This window comes from Petaurus breviceps, unplaced genomic scaffold (genome assembly GCF_028583685.1).
Source record: "Petaurus breviceps papuanus isolate PSGF00001 unplaced genomic scaffold, PetGlider_PUasm1.0 91041, whole genome shotgun sequence".
In the NCBI taxonomy this organism is placed as follows: Eukaryota; Metazoa; Chordata; class Mammalia; order Diprotodontia; family Petauridae; genus Petaurus; species Petaurus breviceps.
In genome coordinates this window covers 11,612,578-11,635,991 of record NW_027187400.1, presented here as the reverse complement: position 1 = coordinate 11,635,991, position 23,414 = coordinate 11,612,578, and the positions used below count along the sequence as shown (strand labels likewise).

Below are 23,414 nucleotides of genomic sequence, written 5' to 3'. Positions count from 1 at the left end.
TCCTCATGCCAGGCCCAGCACGCTCTCCACTGCACCACTAGCTGCTTCTAATGGGAATTCTTACATAAGACACTGGAGATCTGTGAGGGCCTGGGGAGGGGCAGTCAAAGCTCCCGTGTCTATAGCCTGTTATGGTTTGCAAAGCACCGTCCTCCCAGTAATTCTGTTGGAAGAGGTAAGGAAAGTGTGGGTGTGATTATTCCCATTTTACAGATGGGAAAACGGAGGCTCCCAGGGGCTGACTTGCCCAGAATCACACAGCTGGTAACATCAGACCAGACCCAAATCCTGATCCCCTGCCTCCCTTTCCACCGTCCCAGGATCCCTGAGGACTGAGATTATCCTCCCTTTTTTGCCAGAACATTTTAAATTGTATCAAAACAGAGGTGGCAGCCTTCCCCATGCCCTCTGCCCATTTCCATTTGGAGTAGTTCTGGGGATGCACTCATGGGTCCCCAGCTGTCCCGGCTGGCACTGGCAAGGACAGAGTTCTCCCCTGCTCCATCCATGTCCTTCTGGAACCTCAGCTGTCAGAGGCCCTTAGATATTGTCCAGAGTCAGTCTGTGCTCCCTGCCCGCTTCATACCTCGCTGGGGAATGAGCTCCAGGACACCGTCTGGGATGCCAAACACCATGCCCCGAGAGTTCATGGCCTCACAAGTGTATGCTCCTTGGTCAGCCTCTTTTACGTCCTGAATGGTCAGGGTGCCCCGGCCACCCTCACTGGTCACTTTCACCCTGGGCAATGGTACAGAGGAGCACAAAGTTCAGCCCAGAGCCTTCTGGGACCAGGGGCCCCCTCCCCCTCTAGAGCCCCTGCCCTTGACAGGTAACCTTGGCTAATCTCTCACCATACCTGGGGTGTGAGGGGATGTGGCCCCAGTTGAGCCTCCAATTAATGATGGGGGTGGGCACACCAATAGCCACACAGGTGAAGGTCACCGTCTGACCTCGGGGCACTTGAACTGACTCCTGGGGTGGGGTCACCACCTGGGGGGGCACTGTGGACACAGAGGGAGAGGATGCTGTAGGCAAAGGGGGAGGGGGAACTCTAAATGTGGGGGGAGGAGGAGGAAGGGGCACAGGGGCAAAGAAAGGGGGCCCAGGAAAATTCACTGGATAGGCAGAGAAATGGGGAACCAGAGAAGGGGCAGGGGACCAGGCAGCAGAGGAAGTCACAAGTGGAATCCTCCAAGATCTGCTCTCAGATCCTGCTCCAGAACCCAGGGCCCCTTCCCTGGTGCCCTCCCTTCCCGCCGTGCTCACTGCAGCCGAACTCGTCCGAACGGTCTGGACAGTCACTCTCATCGTCACAGTGGAAGCTGGACGGGATGCAAGTGTTGGTAGAGACACAGCGAAACTCGGTTGGTCCACACACCTCCTCTGGGAGCTTGGAGGCTGTGAAGGCACAGGGGAGGTGCAGCTCAGGGCAGAGGGCCCCTGGTAGCCAGGGAGAGGGCACCCACAATGGCATGGGGGTGGGTACCCACAATGACATGGGGGAGGGTACCCACAGTGGCATGGGGAAGGACACCCATAGTGACATGGGGAGAGGGCACCCACAGTAGCACAGACACACACACACACAGAGGTTTTCACACACTCATATCACATTGTGTCTCATATTAACAAGGTCACACACATCATATCACACAATATCTCTCTCTCTCTCTCTCTCACACACACACACACACACACACACACACACACACACACACAAGGTCGTACCTGGTCCATGTCACACAATCCTATACAAGAGGTCACACAGACATGCCATCTTACTTAGGACAAAAGAGTCTCTGACACAAGTCTTTTTCTCCCTACCTCCTTTGTCTCTGTGTTTCTGTGCATGTCTCTATCTCCTCTCCTCTCTCTGTCTCCTCGCCTCTCCTCTGTCTCCTCTCCTCTCCTCTCTCTGTCTCCTCTCCAATAACATAGCTCATGGCAAAAAGGAAGTGCTTAATTGGTGCTTGCTTATTGATTAATTGATTGCTAAGTTCTATTAAGACAGGAACCCTTGTGTTCTCTAAACTTTGCATTCATAAATAAATGTATGAAATTAACTTTGCATCTCTCCCAGGGACTTGGATAACATATCCCACAGTATCACAAAGAATGTCACAGTCACAATCGCAATCTCAAACACAGAACATCACAGTCACACAGATCAGTCTCAGACACAAAACATGATAATTTCACAGTCACATGCAATCACAGTCAGATGCACAATACAACAACGTCACAATCACACATAATCAGTTTCAGGTACACATGACAATATCAGTCACACACAACCATACAGTCTCAGATACACATGACAACATCACAGTCACACACAATCATAGTCTCAGACATACAACATGATAATCTCATAGTCACACATAACCATAGAGTCTCAGACACAGAACATGACAATATCACTGTCAGTAAATATAATCACACAGTCTCAGACACACAACATGACAGTACCATAGTCAGTCATATACAACCACAGTCTCAGAGACACAGCATGACAATCTCATAGTCACACACAACCACACAGTCTCAGACACACAACATGACAATCTCATAGTCACACACAACCACAGTTTCAGACACACAGCATGAGAATCTCATAGTCACACACAACCACACAGTCTCAGATACACAACATGACAATACCACAGTCACACACAACCATACAGTCTCAGACACACAGCATGACAATATCACAGTTAGTAAACACAATCACACAGTCTCAGACACACAACATGACAATACCATAGTCAGTCACACACAACCACAGTCTCAGACACACGTACAACAATGTCCCATAGTCTCTTGCTCTCACATACACATTTTGCCCCATAAAAAAAGTCAGTTGGTGCAGGGCTCCTCCTATCCTTTAAGATAAGGTAGGAAGCAGGGAAAGAGCTGATGATACACCCTGGCTTCCTGACATTGTCACCTCCTTCTTGCTACACTAAGCCTCTGCCCAAAATGATCATGGCCATTGTTGCCTGTTGCCAGGCAGAGGATTCTAAGGGAAGATCTCTGGAGCCAAAGCATCTCTTTCTCTCCCCAGCTCCCAAGGCAAGTGTGAGCTAGCCAGGAAGCAGGTTTGGCAAGAGAGGACAGTTCTGCTGAGGCTGGATGGGGCTGGTGCCAGCCTCAGAGGGGAGAGAGGAAGAGAAGGTAGTAAAGGTAGGATGCCAAAGCTGGGCAGCTTTCCCCTCCTTGGGAGCACCTTTCAATGCAGCCGCACTTTGGGGTTAGACCATTTGGTTGGAGAGAAAGGGTGGAGCACTGGATAGGAGAGCATGTGTGCTCCAAACTCAGTTCTGCATGACCCTGGGGAGCTCAAGATGCCCCTCTCTACTCATCTTCAAAATGAGAATGTTGGACTAGATGATCTTGAAGGCTACTCCAGCTTTATCACCCTGGATTCTAGGCCTGTTCTAACAGTTCTATCAGGTTATGCTCTAGGGTTCTTTCTGGCTCCAAAATTCTATGTTCTAAATATTCTCTAAGCTTTAACTTCCAATATTTTAAGCTCTGATATTCTGTGTTCTTAGGGCTCTCTCAGCTCTGACATCCTATGTTCTAAGGCCCCTTTTGATTCTATGACTTCACATTCTCTGTTCTCAGGTGGCTCCCAGCTCTTTCATGTCCCATGCAATACTAGCTAAGTAGAAATGATATGGGCATTATAAATGACGATGCTGGATTAGCCTGCACTCCGAGGCTGAGGGAGCTGTCCTACAGAAAACCTGAGGCTCTCCTCTTCCCCCAACTTAGGGGTGGTTTGTAGACTCCTCTTGACCCAATCTGAAGGGGCTGACTAGGCAGTTGAGGACTCACGGCAATTTTCTTCATCAGTCCGGTCTTCACAGTCAAAGTCCCCGTCACATCGCCAGAGCTTAAGGGCACAGCGTCCATCTCTGCACTGGAATTCATTGGGCTCACAGGGCAAGGAGGAATCTGGAAGGACAAATATCCAGGGCTTCTGCCAGTTACCTCCCCACTCCCCAAAGGCCTTCTACTTGGACCGGGAGGAGGAGAAAAGAGAGGTCTGGGGACACCTGCCCTTCAGTGCCTGCCCCATCTCACTCACCACAGTTCTCCTCGTCACTGCCATCCTTACAATCCTCTTGCCCATCACAGAAATAATTTTTAGGGATGCATTGCCCGCTGGCACATGAGGCTTCATGGTGTCCACAGACCTTGGGTAGGCCTACTGGGCCAGCTGGGAGGTGTGACAGGGCAGGTGCTGTCCATGGTATCTGTGGCATGGTTGGGGCTGGGGTCTTTGGGGGTGGTACTGTGGGTTCTGGTGGAGTGGACTCCTCTGTAATTAGATAATGGAGAGAAGAAACATCAGTGAATTGGCTAGAGAAAGGAGTCCTTGATCTGTCATGGTCTCTACCTCACATGTCTAACCAACCCTTCCCAGTCCTTTCTTCCCCATTCCTCATTTTTAGCAGCCTACCCCTTACCATAGGACTCCTCCAGTCCATTCCTCAAGCCCACTACCTTGACTACTCCAGGCCTGAATACTCCCTCAAGCACACTCCCATTCCCACCTGATTCTGCTTTGTGCCCACCCTCCCCACCACCAGCCTGACCCTTACCACAATCGAGCTCATCAGACATGTCCCTGCAGTCTGGCCGCCGATCACAGCGATACTCTAGGGCTATACACTCATTGTGGGTCCGGCAGGCAAATTCTTTGTCCGTGCAGAGCCGGGAGGGGGGTGTCACTAAGGAAAACAGGAATGGTTGGGGAAGGAGAGAGGGACAGTGAGGGCCAAGCAGTTGAGAAAATTGGGGAGCAGAGAGGTATCAGAGCATGAGGCAGTGCTGGGTCATGGTGAAGTGAAGGACTTGGGGAAAGGTCCTTGTCCTACGAAGGCAGACCAAGGCTTCCTAGACTATTGGGCCCCAGGGAAAGCCAGTTCTCAAGCCCTGGTCTGTTCATACTCTTCGTATTCACAACAATCAATGCTTCTGTCTTATTAGCCTCTTTGATGTCAGTGTAGGATCTGTCACTGGGGACCAGCTCCTGAGTAATCCTCCCCTCCCTGGGTCTTCATATCACTACACTATGATTCTTCTGCTTATCTAACCCATCCTTCTCAGTCTCAATGCAGAAGAACCATCCATGTACAGTGCCCTCTGTATGGTGAGCCCCCAGGGCTCTGTCTTCTTTTTTTCCCTATACTATCTCAGTGGTCTCGTCAGTTGGATGGATTCACCTAATATCTCTCTAAAAACAACTCCCAGATCTATGCACCCAGCCCTCATCTCCTTCTTGAGCTTGCATTACCAGCTGTCTCTGGATGGATGTGTAAGCATCTCAAACTCAATGTGTTGAAAAGAGACCTCATTAACTTCCCCCTTCAACCTAACTCTCATGCTAGCTTTTCTATTTCTGTTAAGGGCTCCTCGGTCCTTCCAGTTGCCCAAGTTCCCAATGTAGGAGTCATCTTTGACCCCTTATATATGAATAAATTGCCAACTCTTGTCAATCTTCCCTCTGCAGCATCTTTCCCATATGTCCCCTTTCCTCTTCCTACACGGTGACCCATCTAGGGCAGCCCCTCATCACCTCCAAGGCAGCAGCCTGCAGGTGACTCAGCCTGCCTCAGGTCCCTCCTCTCTCCAGCCCACTCTCTGCACAGCTGCTAGAGAGAGTCTAAAGCTTGGCTCTGACCATATCACTTCTCTGATCAATATAATCCTCCCCCATTGCCCGAAGACCAAGTGGACATTTCTCCCTTGGGATTGAAAGCCCTGCACAGTCTGGTTCCAGCTTCTCTTTTCCAAATGACTGCACGCTACTTCTCCCAATCCCAGGCATTATGCTGTTCCCCATACAAGATTCCTCTTCTGTCCTTGTACAGACTCGTCTCCCATGCCTAGACCCGTCTCCCTCCTCACCCTTGCCTCTTGAACCTTCCCATTCCCTAAGGTCTTTCCTCATCCCCCAAATCGTTACTGCCCTCACACCAAAATTAGGTATTTCTTCGGCAATATACAATGGTATGGTGGACTAAGAGATAGCCTTAGGGTCAGGAAGACCTGAGTTCCAGTCTCACTTCTGACTCACCCTGGCTGTGTGACCCAGGACATGCCCCCAGTCAACCCTCTAGATTCTAAGAGAAGGTTCCTTAGTAGAGGGAATTTCTCATAGGTCTAGTAAAAAAAAAAAGCCAATTCTTAAAAATCTTAATTTTAAAATTGATTTTAATTTTAAATCAAATCTTTGAAAATTCTTTAAAAAAACCCCCAATTTCAGGGGTGGCTAGGTGGCGCAGTGAATAGAGCACTGGCCCTGGAATCAGGAGGACCTGAGTTCAAATCTGTCCCCAGACACTTGACAGACTTAATAGCCATTTGACCTTGGGCAAATCACTTAACCCCAATTGCCCTCCCCCCAAAAAAGCAAAAAAAAACCCCAAACCCCAATTTCCTTAGAGAAACATGTAGAGTCCTAGTAAAACATAGGGGTGGTCCCAATTTTCTATTTGCATTCCAGAAATCTAGAACATAGTAGGTGCTTTGGAAATTCTAGACTGCCCTTGAGGGTGGAAGCTCTGGCTGGTCCATCCCATGTGCCAACACAGAGGGTTGAGCCCACTGAAACAACAGCATGAATAAAGCTCCCATGCTTATGGTATTTTGAGGTAGGGAGGAGAAATATTGTCTTGATGTGGCACCTGGGAATAATGAGGCATAAAGGAGCCAACGGGTGAGTGAATGAATGGATGGATGGAGGAATAGCGCTGAGCTTGCCCTGGGCCATCTGAGAGTGGGCCTGGTGAGCAGCGTAGGGCATTATGGCCCCAGGTCCTGGTCCCAGAGAGGACAGATGGAGCAGAGCCCCGGGATGGCAGGATTCAGACTGGAAGGAACTCTGAACAGGACAGACTATGGAATGTCAGAGGTGAGCAGGTTCTTGGAGCACAGGATATCAGAGCTGAAAAGGACCTTGAGAACCTGAGGCCCAGAGAGGTGAAGATCCTGGCCCAAGGGTGCACAGCTAACAAGTAGAAGGACAGAGATCTGAACCCAGGTCCTTTGACCTCAAATCTAGTACACTTTCTGCCATACTCTGCCTTCAATTTCTGTTCCTTCTTCACCCTTTTTCTTCCATCCCAAGGCAATCAGCCACTGGTGGTGACATATGCTAAGAAAATTCCCTCTCTCAACTTAAAAAGATCTCTCTTCTACCTACTAGTACTTGAAATAACATTTAGTAATTTGTTTCTTTGGGGTAGAGCCTTGGCTTTTCAGCACAAATATGCCTGCCTGAGGGGGAGTAGGGACACATTCCATCTCTCATGCCCAAGTATGAGGCTTTGGGGAGGTGAGGGGCTGCGTGAGGTGATGCGTCTGGATGGGAGGTACACAGAAAGGGAAAGTGGAGGACACAGAAAAGGGGTGAACCCTGGACCAAGGCACTTTTCATCCTGGATCCAAGAGATGGCTGGGGAAAGGGACAGTGGGGTCTCCAGTCCCTGTGGCACATTTGGGGCCATGAGTCTGACTGACATGGGCAGAGGGCTTGGCCCAACCTCTAGGCTTGGTTAGTACCTGGACAGCATGGGCATGGGTATAACACAGAGCCTGAGGTACACATGTTATTAAAAGATGAAGGAAGACTTAGGGCTGAGGTATGAGAGAAGGGGACCCAGGTGAGGGATCCCTTCCCCTCTTCTTAACTTCATCAACATAATTAGAAAGGGCAATGATTGCTTTCCATGGACAGCATTCTGAGGTGTCAAGGACAGAGATGGTGCTGTCATATGTGATGAGGGGTGGTTGGCCCAAGTAAAATGGTGCCACATTGGTCCTGAGGAGGTTTTGGGTACAGTGATGCCATTCTGGTGAGAAGGCAGAGAGGAAGTGTGGGTGAGTCTGGTGGCCAGGAGCCCACAGCACCACAGGACCTTTCCCTTTGGTAGCTCTTCTGAGGTGCCCAGAATGAATGCACCCAGCTAGGGTTTGTAAGCTAGTCCCTAGTACCCATCTCCCCTCTGGCATATACCAGCAAGGAGGGACCAATGATGAGAGTGGTAAGATCACAGTGGGTCTAGAACAGCTTCTTGGGATTAATGACTCAGCTGAGCTCAACTCAAGGGGACGTTTCCAAAAGAAATGCCCTAGGGAGGCACCCAGCCTCCCAACAACAGGCCGCACAGCACACAGGGCACATAAGACACACACACAACGCATGCCCCACCCTGCTACACTCCCCCTGATAATGCCCATGCCAGGCCCATGCTCCACACAGCACACGAGGCCCCTAGACATAGACACAAAACATGGCATACCAAGCCCCCTCCCCACCCCCTGCAACAGGGGCCAGGGCCCCCCAGGCAGAGCAAAACCCCGAGGGTCAAACAGAGGGAGAGGGAGGGTGTCATGCACTTCTGACCCCCAACTGGGTGGAAAGGCCAAAGAAGTGTGTCTCCCTGGCACCCTGCTCTCTGCCCACAGGAGCCGCTTGTGCCAGTCTCACCTGGTGAAGCCATGGCAACAGGAGGGGGCGGGGTTTCTGCTGCAATGGAAGAGTTGGTCAATGGCCTCTGGGCCTCCAGCATGTGTGGGGGAGTGTGGTGGCTGGGAGCCCATGGCAGGCCACAGAGATCCTTTCCTCGTGTAGCACTGCTGGGCTGCCCAGAATGCACAGACCCAGCTAGAGTTTGTAACCTAGCCCCTGGTACCCATCTCCCCTCTGGGATATACCAGCAAGGACACGAGAGTGCAGATAGCCGAGGGCCAGGGTTGCTTCTCTCTCCCACCACTCTGGGTCCACAGCACCCAGCCCAGGGATGAAGCCTGCCTACCTGTGCCCAAGCGCCTGAACTGGAAGCCCGCCGTGGAGGTGACATAGGAAGCAATAGAGCCGCTGGCGACCACTGAGTGAAGCACTTCTTGGATCTGGCCGGCGTCGGAGTTCCCCTCTGAGCCCACGTCAAGCTCCACAAACACCCAGCCATCTACCTCCCTGAGGGCAGGGGTGGGGAGAAGGTGAGGAGAGGCTCGGGGCCCTACTTTGCCCAGCTCGGGGGGCTTCTGCCTAGCACCCCCTGTGCCCAAGCTCCTCTGGGGGTGGGCAGCACTTACCCACCAGATGTGAGAAGCACCAAGAGGCTTCCCCAGCAAGGAAAGGGTTGTCACATACATACAGTGAGGTCTCAAATTCCACCCTGGGAGCCTGAACCTGGCCTTTTAAAAACGAAAACGTGGGGCAGCTAGGCAGTGCCTACAGTAGATAGAGTGCCAGTCCTGGAGTCTGGAGGATCTGAGTTCTAATCCGGCCTCAGACACTTGACACTCACTAGCTGTGTGACCCTGGGCAAGTCACTTAACCCCAACTTCCTTGCCAACAAGTAAAATAAAATAATAAAAATTAAAATTAAAACATGAGGGGAGGAAAAGTCTACAAGGATCCCACTCAGGTATTCAAACCTTAGTGTGGGTTTTCCTCTGGATGATGAGGAGATCATTGATATTTTTCTGAGACAATTGAGGTCTAGTGACTTGCTCAGGGTCTCATAGTTAGTGTCTGAGACTGGATTTGAACTCAGGTTCTCCTGACTTTAGGGCCAGTAGTCTATCCACTGTGCCAGCTAGCTACCCCAACAGTCATCTAGGAATAGAAGAGTCTGGGGGACCCCAAAAGTTGTAATCCATGGAAGGCAACTAGGAAAGAACAATGAACCTGGGGTCAAGAGGACCTGAGTTCAAATCTTGTCTCTGGGGGCAGTGACTAAAAAGGATCAGATAACCAGAGCTAGAAAGGACCACAGAGGCTACCCAACCCAAACCTTTAATTTTAAAAGGGGGAGGAAACAGAAACTGGAAGAGGTTCAATGATTTATTTACAAAGAGTCACACACAGTTTGTAAAGAATCTGGGGCAGTTCTTCAAATCAGGTCTTCCTGTCTGGCACTATCTGAACCCTTGGGGGTCATCTAGTCCAACCCCCTCATTTTACAGATGAAGAAACTGAGGCACAATGTCCCATAAGTCACATGTGGCAGAGGCAGGATTTGAACCCAGTCCTTTGACTCCAGATCCCATATTCTTTCCATTCTAAAAGTGTGGGAGCAACATAAATCCCCATTTCCCAGGACTATAGGATTTAGGTCCTAAAGGGTGGAAAGGACCAGGCCAATCATATCATTTTGTAGATGAATGAACTGGATGCTCAAGAGGTAATGTTAGGCACAAAGGGAGATGAGCACAAGGAAGGACCCTGTTATTCATCTCCTTCCCTTTCTATCTTATCTTTAAAATGGGACCATTATTTTCTTGTCTTCGAACTCTCTTCTCTCCACTCATGTTCCTGGTTTCCCTCCACCATCTTCTCTAGGTTCTGGTCCTGCCACTAAATTGTTGTGTGACCTTGGGCAAGTCCTTTAACTTCTATGGGTTCAGTTTCTTCATATATAAAGAGATTAATCTGGATTACTTCTGTGGCCCTTTGGAGCATTGACATTCTATGCTCTAACTCTAACTAAAAGACATTCTCTGCCGACTATTGATCGTATTAATTCTTCTGAACTTTTGTCATCAAGCAACCAAATTCTAATATTCTGAGTTCTATGGGCCCTCCCATCTCTGACATTCTGCGTTCTAAAGTCCTTCCCAGCTCTGACATCCTGTGTTCTAAGGACCCTCCCACCTCTGACATCCTATGTTCTAAGGACCCTCCCAGCTCTGACATCCTGTGTTCTAAGGGCCCTCCCAGCAATGGTATCCTGTGTTCTAAGGTCCCTCCATACTCTAAGCATCTAGCACTTGTGCCTTTATGCCCTTCCCTCCCATAACCCATCCATGCCCAGGGTGATCCTTCTTACTTGATGAACACCACGCTGACAACCTGGTCTCCAGGGATCTTCAGGTACTCAGACTCCAGCTGGTGAAGGACACAGAACCATTGACCTCCTTCACGTTCTCAGCTTGGGACCCTCCTCCCTCCCATCTTCCTCTGCACTCCCACCCAAAGCTCTCTGATGCTAGGAAGGGCATCAGGAGTGGGCGATTGCCTGCCTTCCTTCTTGCCAGCCCTCCCACAGCCTCCTCTCAGTCTCCAGGACCGCCCCACCCCCAGCCTCCCCAGGCCCTCACCGTATCCACCACCGCCTCGGACACATCCTGGAACTCCCGGGAGCCTGCATCTTCCAGCTGAGGGCTATACTCGATGGACCGCGTGAAGTTCACCATGGCCCGGAAGTAGACTAGGGAGAGGAAAGAGATGCAGCAATGGTAGAATTTGGACCCATTAGACTTTAGAGATAGACAGTTCAGCTCCACTGACAGATGAGGAAAGGACGGCCCAAAGAGAGGCTGTGAGCTAAGCCAGGTGTTGAGCCGAGATGGGGTGCAAACTCAGGGTCTCACCAGGAGGAAAAGGGTCACTGTTGTGCCCCAGCCAGGCATGTTCTGGGCAAAGTCATTCTGGGGGACCCCAAAAGTTGTGATCCATGGAAGGCAGTTAGATGGCACAACGGTCCTGGAGTCAGGAGGATCTGAGTTCAAATCTAGTCTCAGACATTTATTAGCTGTGGTACCTTGGGCAAGTCACTTAACCTCGATTGCTTCCAGAAATAAAAATGGAAAAAAAAAATCCTGTCTGACATTTACTATTTGTGTGACCTTTAACAAGTCACTTACCACTCTCAGCCTCAGTTTCCTTTTTTACAAAATGGGGATAATAATAACATCTTCACAGGCTTATTGTGAGGTCTGAATGTGAGAGTATATTCAAAGTGCTTCAGAAAGTCTAAAGTACATAATACATTTGTCATTAGCCGAGATAATTTGTAGTGTTCTGCAAACCTTAAAAAGAGATATAAATGGGACGGCTAGGTGGCGCAGTGACTAGAGCACTGGCCCTGGAGTCAGGAGGACCTGAGTTCAAATTTGACCTCAGACACTTAACATTTACTAGCCGTGTGACCTTGGGCTAGTCACTTAACCCCAATTGCCCTCCAAAAAGCAAAAAAAAAAAAAAGATATATAAATGCAATAATAAACATTTTTCTATCACAATGTGATGCTGATGAGTATTCTCCCCATGGTCCTCCCATCCCAGAGCTAGCTTCCTCTAGCTCCCAGGATAACCAAGTTCTGTCAGGGCAGCGGGACCTCTGGTTCCTAGCAGGACCTGGGTTCCTAGCGGTGACAGAAAGGATAGAGAATCAGCCAGTGCTCCATCTCTGCCACTGCCATCCACCCGTCCAGGCACTTAGAGTCAGGCTACAGCAAAGACGGCCTTGCTTTGTAGGCGTTCCCTGGTGAAGGCTCAGAACAACATTTTCAAATGCTAAAATCTATAGGCTCACAAAGAAAAACAATTTTGTGGTGAAATACATTTATGAGAATATTTGGGGAAAAAAACAGTGCACAGACCTTGGGTTGAGCATCCTCTGGGCTAGAGAGAGGGAAGTATGGTGAGTGAGAAGGGGCTGAACAAAGCTCGGGACCATGAGGCCCAAAGTGAAGCCTGGTCCTGGGTCTCCTACAGACAGGGGGTGGGAGTTAAGGAAAGGCTGATCCAACATCTGCCTACATGGAACCAGAAATGATATTCGGAGGAGAGTGACTCGTCCAAGGTCACACAGTGAATAAACAGCACAGGTGCAATTTGGTTTCTCTGACTCCTAAACCAGTGTCACTAGGGTTCCAACTCCCCCATGCCCAGATTGGGCCACTGGGGAGGCCACGTAGGCAGAGCGCCCCCATGCCCAGGCCACAGAGGCCCCCTTGTCGGGCCGCACAAAGGCCCATTCAGGCAGACCGCTCGCCCGCCCCACTGGCCCTCCCCAGAACTGCCCAGTCGGCCTGCCCAGGAATGTGTCTGCTCCCCCGGGGAGGAGGGGAGGATCCAGGGCCCACAAAGCCCCTTTCTTACCGTGGGCTGAGAAGGGCAGTGGGCAAGGGGGTGGGGAAGGAAAACCTCCAGGATGAGGTTACCTCATCATCTCCTCTGGGACAAGGACAACCACTCCCTAGGATTCACTGACTCAGAGATTTAAAACTGGAAGGGACCCTTGAGACCAGCCAGCCTAGCCCTCTGATAAAGAAGGAAAGTGAGTTTCTGAGAAGGAAGATGCATTGCCCTGGGTCCCACAGCTTTAAACAGCAGAATCAGGTTGCTCTTTAATCCTGTCTGACTCCGCTTTTCCCATTTGGGCTTTTCTTGGCAAAGATCCTAGAATCGTTTGCCATTTCCTTCTCCAGATCTTTTTATAGATGAGGAAACTGAGGCAAACGGGGTGAAGTGACTTGCTCAGGGTCACACATCTAGTGAGTGTTTGAGGCTGGATTTGAACTCAGGAAGATGAGTCTCCCTGATTCTAGGCCTGGCACGTTATCCACTGATCCGACAGAGGCCAAGACTAGACCCCAGGTGTTCTGACTCTAAGCCATGGTGCTTTGCCCTACCCAACATGGCCTTTCCACTTCTGTCTTTGTATCTTCAGCACCCCTCAAAGTACCTTTTTCCTTCCCCTCACCAAGACCTGTGCCTTCATCTGGGGAGAGTGCCCCCAATGAAAAACCTCCTGGACCAGTGTGTATATGCCCAGGCTCTGTAGCTCAGTCTTGTGAGTGCCTGGGGCACAGAGTAAGAGCAAAAGAGACTGGTCCAAGGTCACCTAGCCAGCATGGCGCAGAGGTGGCCTGCTTATTTCTAACTCTGAGATGCATCCTTGATGGGCTGAGCCCAGACACTCCAGGAGGAGCTGAAAAAGAGACAGACCTGGAAGAGGATCCCACGACACCCATGCTGGAAACCAGACCCCAGGGGGCCGGCAAACTGGGGAGCAGTGCCCACACTCCCTGCCCCACAAAAGCAGGTGAAGTTGACAGTGGCGGCTCCCGGTAACCGGCCAACCTCCTTATCCTATCCCTGGCAGCTATCCACTGACAAATGATGCCAGCTGGGCACAAAGGCCGGACCACTCCGATCTGTGACCTAAATCCTGAGAGGGGGAGCATGCTGGGAAAGGAGAGAATGGAGGGTGGAAATGCACTCTCCCTGACCTCTTGGACTTGGGACAGGAGGAAGCAGAGCATTATGGAAAATAAATTGAATTGGAGGCAGACCTGGGTTCGAGTCTCTGACTTTGCCCCCTCTCATCTCAGTTTCTTCTGTCAAATGATGGGGTTAGACTCAAGGACTCAGTCTGGGGATCCCTCAATTGGGGCAGGGGAATAGGAGCAGGTCTGGGATAAAAGGGGTGGGGGGAAGGAAAGGGAGGGGAAAGAACAATTGTCTTGGCTACCCAGGATCCTCTAGGCTCAGAAGGGACAAAGAACAGAGAGAAGTGAAAAAGAAGAGAGAAACAGGGGGAAAGGGACAGAGAGGTGGGGAAAACAAAGGAGTCTTCCTCTCCTCTCCTCTCTTGTCTCTCTCTCTCTCTGTCTGTTTCTCTCTTTCTCTGTCTCTCTTTCTTCCTCTCTCCTCATCAAATCCAGAGCTGCAGCAGGGGCTTAGAGATCCCTAATGAGAAGACCATCTGTACAGAAAAGAGAGATAAGGAGAAGAGAAAGGGAAAACAGAGACAGGGCTAGCACATTCCTAAGAGCATTTTTAAACAGGACCTGGTATGAGATCTTGGACCAGCAGAGCCTGGTCTGCAGTTTACAGGCTTCAAGGTCTGCCTGGCACGTTGAGAATGAGGCAACTTGTCCAGATTGACATAGCGGGATGCGTCCGAGGGGCCTGCAGCCATACAGCTGCTGGCCAGGAGAACAGCTCCTTCGTAATGCTCATTGAAATGATTGAGGGAACATCTTGACTCCAAAAGGAGAACATACCAGGGGAGGCTGGGAACGTGCAGAGCTGGGGCAAGGAGGGGTGGGGGGTCCCTCTGAGGCTCAGTGGAGACCAGGCAAGGAAGAGTGGCTTGGCCCTGTACGGCAGCTGGTGAGGGGGGGGAAGGGGGCAGGACCACCTCCGGGAGCTGTGACTCAGTGGAAGCTGTCAGGTGTGTAGAGGATGGCAGCAGTGGTGGCAAATTCTCTTCCTCCTCCTCTAAACAATCACCCACAATCTCTGGCTCCAGCCTCTGGCTATTCCCCAGCTGGACTTGAGGTTCCCACCCCCTTCCCTCACACCCGAAACCACCTCCGCCCTGGCCTGGCTCCTGCTCTGTGCAGCTGTTTTCCCAGGAAGATTTCTGGGGGGGAAAAGTGAGGAAAGAGAGACTAAGGCAGAAGGGAAGGAGGCCTGAGAGTGAGGCCTGGGCACGGTCTGGGAGGGTGGGAGGAAAGGGCCTGCCTGGGATGGGCAGTCCCTTCCCTGGGCTCTTCTTGCTAAGAAGCAGAGGTGCTGGAGGCCCCAGAGCACAAGCTCTGTGGGGGAGGAAGACCAGCCAGACAGGGCACTGGGAAAGCCCAGCTTCTCTACTGCCCTACCCCTGGGGCCCTTTTGCCCATCAGCTCCTGGAGAATCATATAATGTGATCCTGTCTACAGTGCCAAATACTTTCTGATTTTTGAGTCACAAGATAGCAGAGGCAGTGGTCAGGTCCATTCTCCCCAGAAGCCACTGTCCTCAACATTGATGGCCCAGAAGGAAGTAGCCCAGCCCTGAGAGTTCCTAGGCCTTAATTATGGCCTTTTGGATTGTCCTGGGACCTGTTAAACACCAATCCCCACCCTCAGGAGGCAGAAGGCCAGTATTTATACTCAAACCCTTATCTAAAACAGTGCTGATGGGAGGGGACCTATGGAATGTCCCAATGAACCACACAGACTGAGACTGAGAAGCCCCTCACCTGCTTCAGGGCCCCAGGACAGCTAGGAAGCAGAATTGAAAGCTTCTAGCCAGGCTAACCCATCAAGGGAGTTCCTTCCACCAGGCACTGAATGGGCCCAACTCTGTCATCATTGCCTGGCTGGGTGCCCAGGTGCCCAGCACCCTGACCACAGAACAATCTTCGGTCAGACGGCTCCCATCTCAGAAATGGCAGGAAATGTCTGTGGCTTCTGGGGTCTTGTTCAAGGGTTGCTCTCTACCTGGCATCTTGGACTGGTTTGGAGTCAGGGAATAAGGTGGAGACCCAGAGTAGATACAGGGTCTGTGCCCCAGAGCTCCTGGCTGGGCCTTTCCCTGTCCCCCATTGTCCTAATCCAGACTCTTAGGCATTCTGATTGCCTGGAATTCAGGGCTTAGTCCTTGGGAGTGGAGCCAAGGAGAGAGGAACAGACAGATGGATGGTTTGGCTTGTATCTGTCTCCCTAGGGCAAGGAAGATGGGTTGAGGCAAGCACTCCCTTTCTGTCCCCAGGCCCAGAGGTTGAATGCAGCTGGTTGCTTGTCAAGACTTTTTAGTATGATAGGATTTAAGGGGGCCTAAGAACATGGAATATCAGAACTGGGAGGGACCTTAAAACACAGAATGTCAGAGCTGGGAGGGACCTTAGAACAGAGAACGTCAGAGCTGGGAGGGCCCTGAGAACACAGGATGTCAGAGCCAGGAGGGGTCTCAGAACATAGAATGGCAGAGCTGGGAGGGCCCTTAGAATACAGGATGTCAGAGCTGGGAGGGCCCTGAGAACACAGAATATCAGAGCTGGGAGGGTCCTTAGAACATAGGCTGTAACAGAGCTGGGAGGGCCCTTAGAACACAGGATGTCAGAGCTGGGAGGGCCCTGAGAACACAGGATGTCAGAGCCAGGAGGGGTCTTACAACATAGAATGGCAGAGCTGGGAGGGCCCTCAGTACCATATTCCTGTTCTCTGGATAGGGGACCCTATGCAAGGAGGAATTGAAAGCAGGTTACTCTTGTGCCATTTATGATTCCTTTTGCTCCCAGTGGGGAAAGGGGAAGAAGAGCAGCCTGACTCTGCACAGTTCCTAAGATTCCCTATTCCATGCAGGAAGGTACCAGGCCTTTCAGCCTTCAGCACTGAGCACCATGCCTTTGGCTTCTGCTTAGCACTTAGAGCTGTCTTGAGCTATAGCTCCTGCCTCATCTCTAGGTCTAGGCTATAGGTCAGAACCTCAGCCTCCCTAGGCCCAGCCAAAGGAGATGCCCAGTCACCAAACCCTTCCTGGGAAAAACATCCCTTCACGTCAGTTCCACCTCCAGCCAATCACCCCTTAGCCATGTCCATTCCCCAGGGGAGGGTCCTGACTCCAAGGGCCACCTGGAGGAAAGATCCTAGGTGACCTATAATAGTTTTGCCCTCTTGGACTTCCCTTGGGAGAAAAGGAGAACAGAAAGGGAAAGCAGGGCTGGGCTGGGCTGGGTTGGGGGGTGGCCTCTGAAATTATCTTCTTGGTGACTTACCCATCTGGAAGTCTCCACTTCCCACGTCCCCACTGCCAAGGTCATCTGGAACCAACAAAGACATCAGTTAGGAAGAGATGAAGGCAACATCCCAGCCAAAGGGGCCTGGCCCCTATTTAAAAGGCCTTAGTGGGGAGGAGGGGACAACTCCCCCAATAGCATCCTCAGGAACATTTCATTATTCCAAGGATCACAGATCAGAGAGCATCATAGATCTAAAACCTGAAAACTGGGAAACAGATGTGGTAATTTCTGTGCTCTCCTCCCTCCAGAGAGTTGTAAGAACGTGCTTTGCAAACCCTAAAGGGACAGAGAGCCTCGAGTTGTCAGCCTTGAGATAAGGAAGATGTTGATGTGAATCCCGCTTCTGACACTTACTAACTGTGTGGTCTCAGGTGAGTCACTGAGGCAAGTCTGGGCCTCTGTTTTCTCTTCTGTGAAGTGGATGATCTGTGAGGTGGCTTCCAACTATGTAAGTACCAAAGCTGCCATCTGATCCTGCATCTCCAAACCCATGTGCTCGCATCACACTCTTGTTCTGCGGGAGATTTTTGGGCCACATCTTCAATTCCACTGGTGTAAGGAACACCAGGTATAGAACAGTTCTCCACAAATGCAATTCATTACCAGCTCTGCCTATTACAGCCTCAAAGAGATGCTTGAGGGGTCACCAGCCAGGTGGGGTCAGAGGTGGGCCTGACCCTAGAGTCAGCCCTTTATCCACTTTCCATGAATGCCTCCACCTCTATATCATACAGTTGGAAGGGGCCTCAGAGATCACACAGCCCAATCTCCTTATTGTAATGATGAAGACACGGAGGCCTGGGGAATTTAAATAACTTGCCCAAGGTCACAGAGGCAGCAAAGTGCAGTTTGTAGGGGGAACCCCTCTGCACTACAAATCCCAGGATGCCAATCAGATCAGAATAGGATTTGAACCCAGGTCCCCTTCCCACTATTCCCCTCTATTTTTGGGATTGTTGAGCATTGACCTCTCTATGGTGCTTGAAGGTTGACAAAGTGTTTCCATTACTCGATTTCCTCCTCATAACAGCCCTGTGAGATGGGTATTAACACTGCCAGTTTACATTTGGGGAAACTGAGTCTCAGGGAAATCAAATGATTTGACCAAGGCCACCCAAAAAGTGAGCGTCTGAGGAAGGATCCAAAGGCCATCCTTTCTCGCCTCCAAATCCAGCACTTTCTCCTAGATTCAAGTATATAACATTTGTTGCCTGGCAAATAGTCCCTGCCTGAGCACTGAGTTGGGGTAGGGCAGGGAGGCCTAGATCTTCTGAGAAGAGATCTCACAAACATCCTAAGGGAGGAGACCAGCGAGGCCCCCAGAACAGAGCAGGGTCGGGGAAGGACAGGCATCTAACAGACCAGAAAACCGCCTCTGAGGAGGAGGTCCTGGGAGCTTCTTACAAGGTCAACTTCAAAGCCCTAATCAGAGGGTCTTTAAATACTTTTAAATACCCAGGACAGCCTGGGGTGAGGTGGGAGAAACAGAAAAGGATTGTGGGCTGACCCTCCAGGAGACATGCCAGAGCTAGAGGAAGTTTGGAACACCATGGAATCAGTGGGTCTGGGATGATGGCCATGGGGAAGGAGTGCAAAGGACCAGGCAGAAAAGATTGGGCTTCCCTCAGCTGGATGGAGGAAGACAAGGCTAAAAGGGGGCACCTACCCATAAACACCTGACCAGAATTGGCGACAGAACAAGACAAATGTTGGACTTGGAACCAGGGAGAACTGGGTTTAAATCCTGACTCTGCTGAAAGACCCTGGGCAAGTCACTTAACCTGTACATGCCTCAAGCAACTCCCTGGGACTTATCTACTAAGTCAGAGATGGGGTACATTGTCCAGGGATGGAGGGAGTTCCCACAATGGGGAAATTATACGTGCATACCCAAATTTGAGTAAGATCTTGTCCAACTTGGGCAATTCATTTGTGGGATTTCTTACCCCCAGAGGTAGCACAGACCAGAAAAAGAAATGGAAAAAAAAATAGAAGGCCTTTTTAAATGGCTTAAATTCTTCTCAAGAGGTTACAAAGTCAGTCCATAAACAAGCAACCCCTATAAACATAAGCACTTATTAAGTGCCTACTAGATGCCAGGCACTTTGCCAAGAGCCGTGGATACAAGGAAAGGTAAAAGATAGTCCCTGCCCTCAAAGAGCTCTCCGTCTAGGGGGAAACTACTTAAAAACAGCCATGTGCACACAAGGCACAGGCAGAATAAACTGGGGTAATCCTCAGAGTGAAGGCACGGGGGAATCCAAGCGTGAATTAACAGGGATCGGAAGGGTTCTTGCCGAAGGTGGGATTTTAGCTAAGACTTGAAGGAAGTCACAGTGTTCTAGGAATGGGAAACACCAGGGAAAATGTTCAGGGAATGGCCAGGAGGCCATTGTCACTAGACTGAATAACATGTGCCAGGGAGTAAGGTGGAAGAAAGTAGGACGGGGCTACGTGATGAAGCATTTTGAATGCCAAGCAGACTGGGGCTTTGATCCCAGAGGCGATAAGGAGCTGCCCAAGTTTACTGGGCAGTGGAGGGGGTGGTGGTGACAACAAGGTTGACCCCACACATTAGTTCTATCACTTTCATAGCTGAATGGAGGACAGACTGGAGTGGGGAGAGGCCTGGGGCAGGCAGACCCCTCTGAAGAAGAGGGATGGATTAGAAGGATAGCAGTGGTAGAGAGTATTAGATATAAAAGACACTAGAAGTGTCTTTTGGGGGTGGAGTTGGAAGGGACATCAGAGGTCACCTAATCCAACCTCATTTTGTAGAGAAGTAGAGATCCAGAGAGGATAAGTGATTTGTCTTAATTTTACAGATAAGAAAGTGGGCAGCTAGGTGGCACAGTGGATAGAATGTTGAACCTGGAGTTAGGAAGACCTGAGTTCAAATCCAGCCTCAGATACTTCCTCGCTGTTTGACCCTGGGCAAGTCACTTCACCCTGTCTGCCTTAGTTTCCTCATCTGTAAAATGGGGATAATAACAGCATTGATCTTCCAGGATTCTGAGGATCAGAGATCATATTTTTAAAGTGCCATATAAATGCTAGTTATTATTGATAATATCATCTAGTCCAACCCCCAAGAGAGCCAGTGGCTCAAAGTGACCCAGGAAGCCAAATACACCCTGAGCCAGGATCTGACCCAGGTCTCCTCTGCCCCTGAATGCAGTGCTCAGTATACTATGCTGCCAATCAATCTAGCAGATGCCTTGGACAGGAAGGGAGACCCTGTTCTTTTTTTTTTTATTCTTTAATTTATTAATTTGTTTGTTTCCTTTTAGTTTATAGGATTCAATTCCACAATTCCTTGAATTTCACATTTTGTCCCCCTCCCTCACCTTCCCCTCCATGGCATCTTATAATCAAGTATAGGATCTGTAAATACTTTCACATTATACAATGGTCAGGTTATAAGGATGGATTGTACCAGCTGGAATGAAAAATGGTAAAAGAGGACATAAAATCAAATAAGAGAACGAAAAAGATCAGGTATTTTGCTTCCACCTGGATATAAATTTAGTTCTTTCTCTGGATGCACGTTTTTCTCTCCATCATGCATCTTTTGGGATTGACTTATATCCCTGCATTGTTCAGAAGAGTCCAGTCTATCAAAGTTGGTCATCACACATACATTGTGTCTGTAATTGTGTACAAATTCCTCCTGGTTCTACTCTTCTCACTCAGCATCAGTTCTTTTAAGCCTCTCCAGGCAAATATGAAGACCGCCTGTTCCCCGTTTCTTATAGCGCAATAATATTCCATAACATGCATATACTACAACTTGTTCAGCCATTCCCCAATTTATGGACACCCCCTTAATTTCCAATTCTTTGTCACAACAAAAAGAGCTGCTATAAACATTTTTGTACATATGGGTCTTTCTCCCATTTCTATGATCTCTTTGGGATATAACCTTAGGAGTGGTATTGCTGGATCAAAGGGTATGAAAGTATTTATAGCCCTTTGGGCATATTCCAGATTGCTCTCCAGAAAGGCTGGATCAGTTCACAACTCCACCAACAATGCATTAGTGTTCCAGTTTGCCCACATCCTCTCCAGCATTTGTCATTTTCCTGTTTTGTCATCTTAGCCAATCTGACTGGTGAGATGTGGTACCTCAGAGTTGTTTTGATTTGCATTTCTCTAATCAATAGTGAATTAGAGCATTTCTTCATGTGCTTATAGATAGCTTTAATTTCTTTCTCTGAAAACTGCCTGTTCATATCCTTTGACCATTTATCAATTGGGGAATGACTTGTATTCTTATAAATTTGACTCAGTTCTCTGTATATTTTAGAGATGAGTCCTTTGTCAGAGACATAGGTTGTAAAGATTCTTTCCCAATTTCCCACCTCCCTCTTAATCTTGGTTACATTGGCTTTATTTGTACAGAAACTTTTCAATTTCATGTAGTCAAAATTATCCATTTTACATTTTATAATGTTCTCTAATTCCTGTTTCGTCATAAAGTCATTCCCTCTCCACAAGTCTGATAGGTAAACTATTCCTTGTTTTAGCAGGGAGACCCTATTCTGCTGCAGTAGCCTGGGGTGGAGGGGCCCTGTGCTATCCCTTGTTCCCAGTCCTTTCTCCAGCCATCCCCCCTTGGCTCAAGCGGCTCACCTCCTGAAGCCTCATCGGCCAGCAGGTCTTCATCATCAGAGAGGTCAGAATAGTTCCATCGAGGCCGGACCACCGCCGTCTTCTGTTCCTCATCTTCAGGCAGTGACAGGCCGTCATACGCAGTTCGACTGTGGACCACCTGTAGGATATGAAAGTATAAATCCTGGGGCCTCTCCTTTCTGGACTCAGAGACAGTCTGACTGGAGGTTCTTTCCCCTCATGTTCCCTTCAAAGATTAACCCTCCTTTACCCAAACAAAATCCCCTGATAACACCCTCCAAGGGATCCATGTGAGTAAGCTATTGACTAGGGCATGATGCCCATGGGCAGGATGGGTGAAGAAAGGGGGTGAAGGAGGATCCAGATCTCTAATTTCACCAACTCTCATGGGAGACAACATCTACCACCAAAGGCCGTAATTGTCACTGTAACTTATAGACTTAGATGTTTAGCACACTGAGAGGTTAAGTAATTTGCCCAGGGTCACACAGCCAATTACTATATGTCAGAAGCAGAACCTAAACTGGGGACTTCTTGGCTTTGAGGCTGGCTCCCTATCCACCACATTACACACCCTATTAATAGTAACATTTATAAATGAAAGGATTTATGAGAGCAGTACCAAGCCAGGTCACTGGGACTAGAAACTACAGAAAAGTTATTGATACTCAAGGAGCCTGGGAACTATTTGTCAGTTGCAGATTGAACAGAAAAATGGCAAAAACTGTTCAATGTATCACTGTAGGTAAAAAAAATGTTGCAACCACTGAATACCTAGACAATCACAATCAAGTAGCCATTACTGTATATCAAATGATTATTATTTCTTAGGAATCAAACAATGAGAAATCCCTGCATTACAAAAACAGACCCCCCCCCCCAACCAATGCAATGATGTCAAACTCAAATAGAAATGAGGCTGTTAAACTACACAGAAAGAACTCTTATGGGCTGCAGATTGACTTATTAAAAACCACATATTAACATTATCTATGCCTTGTTGTATTGCCATTGATTTTGTTAAATATTTCCCAATTACATTTTAATCTGGTCTGGTGACTCCAGAGTGTTTGACACCTGTTAAAGCTGACCCCTTGTCAAAGAGTCAGAATGTATCAGATGCAGAATCTGAACCCAGGTCCCTCCTGGCTTTGAGAGCTGCTATCTGAGATGATGATTCTCCATACTACAAAAGCAGACCTCAAAGCATCCTTGAGAACTCAGCCAACAAATGAAGCTGGAAGGAGGGCACAAGCCAAGTTGTGGCCTACAGTCTCCCGAATGTAACCTGATCTATAAAAACCGAAGCATGTTTTAAATAAGTGTTGCCATAACATGTCCTCACAATCTCCAGCTGGAATGGAATAAAAAGCTTTCAAAACCACAAGGCCATAGAAGAAGGAACCCTGGATATTGGGAGAACAGTATGTCACCATCTTCACTACTGAGGGTACTTCTATA

The 23,414-nt window shown here is 49.3% G+C and overlaps 1 protein-coding gene across 10 annotated transcripts in view; it reads right to left on the bottom strand.

Annotated features, from left to right (window-relative positions):
* Positions 1-23,414, bottom strand: part of HSPG2 (heparan sulfate proteoglycan 2) — a 165,200-nt gene that overhangs the window by 85,794 nt on the left and 55,992 nt on the right. For 7 of the 10 annotated variants that reach the window (XR_011166546.1, XM_069078506.1, XM_069078508.1 and 4 more), the window contains exons 2-13: positions 21,954-22,092; positions 17,298-17,342; positions 11,122-11,231; positions 10,851-10,909; positions 8,832-8,992; positions 8,504-8,542; positions 4,611-4,739; positions 4,094-4,327; positions 3,841-3,960; positions 1,267-1,398; positions 857-1,001; positions 587-738 (exon numbers count right to left, since the gene is read on the bottom strand). Coding sequence is in view for 9 of the 10 variants with exons in the window: in XM_069078506.1 (XP_068934607.1) it covers positions 587-738; positions 857-1,001; positions 1,267-1,398; positions 3,841-3,960; positions 4,094-4,327; positions 4,611-4,739; positions 8,504-8,542; positions 8,832-8,992; positions 10,851-10,909; positions 11,122-11,231; positions 17,298-17,342; positions 21,954-22,092 (1,465 nt within the window). In the remaining variant the exon portion in view is untranslated. The remainder of the gene's footprint in view (positions 1-586; positions 739-856; positions 1,002-1,266; positions 1,399-3,840; positions 3,961-4,093; positions 4,328-4,610; positions 4,740-8,503; positions 8,543-8,831; positions 8,993-10,850; positions 10,910-11,121; positions 11,232-17,297; positions 17,343-21,953; positions 22,093-23,414) is intronic. The other 3 variants (XM_069078509.1, XM_069078513.1, XM_069078514.1) reach the window with 1 other exon arrangement.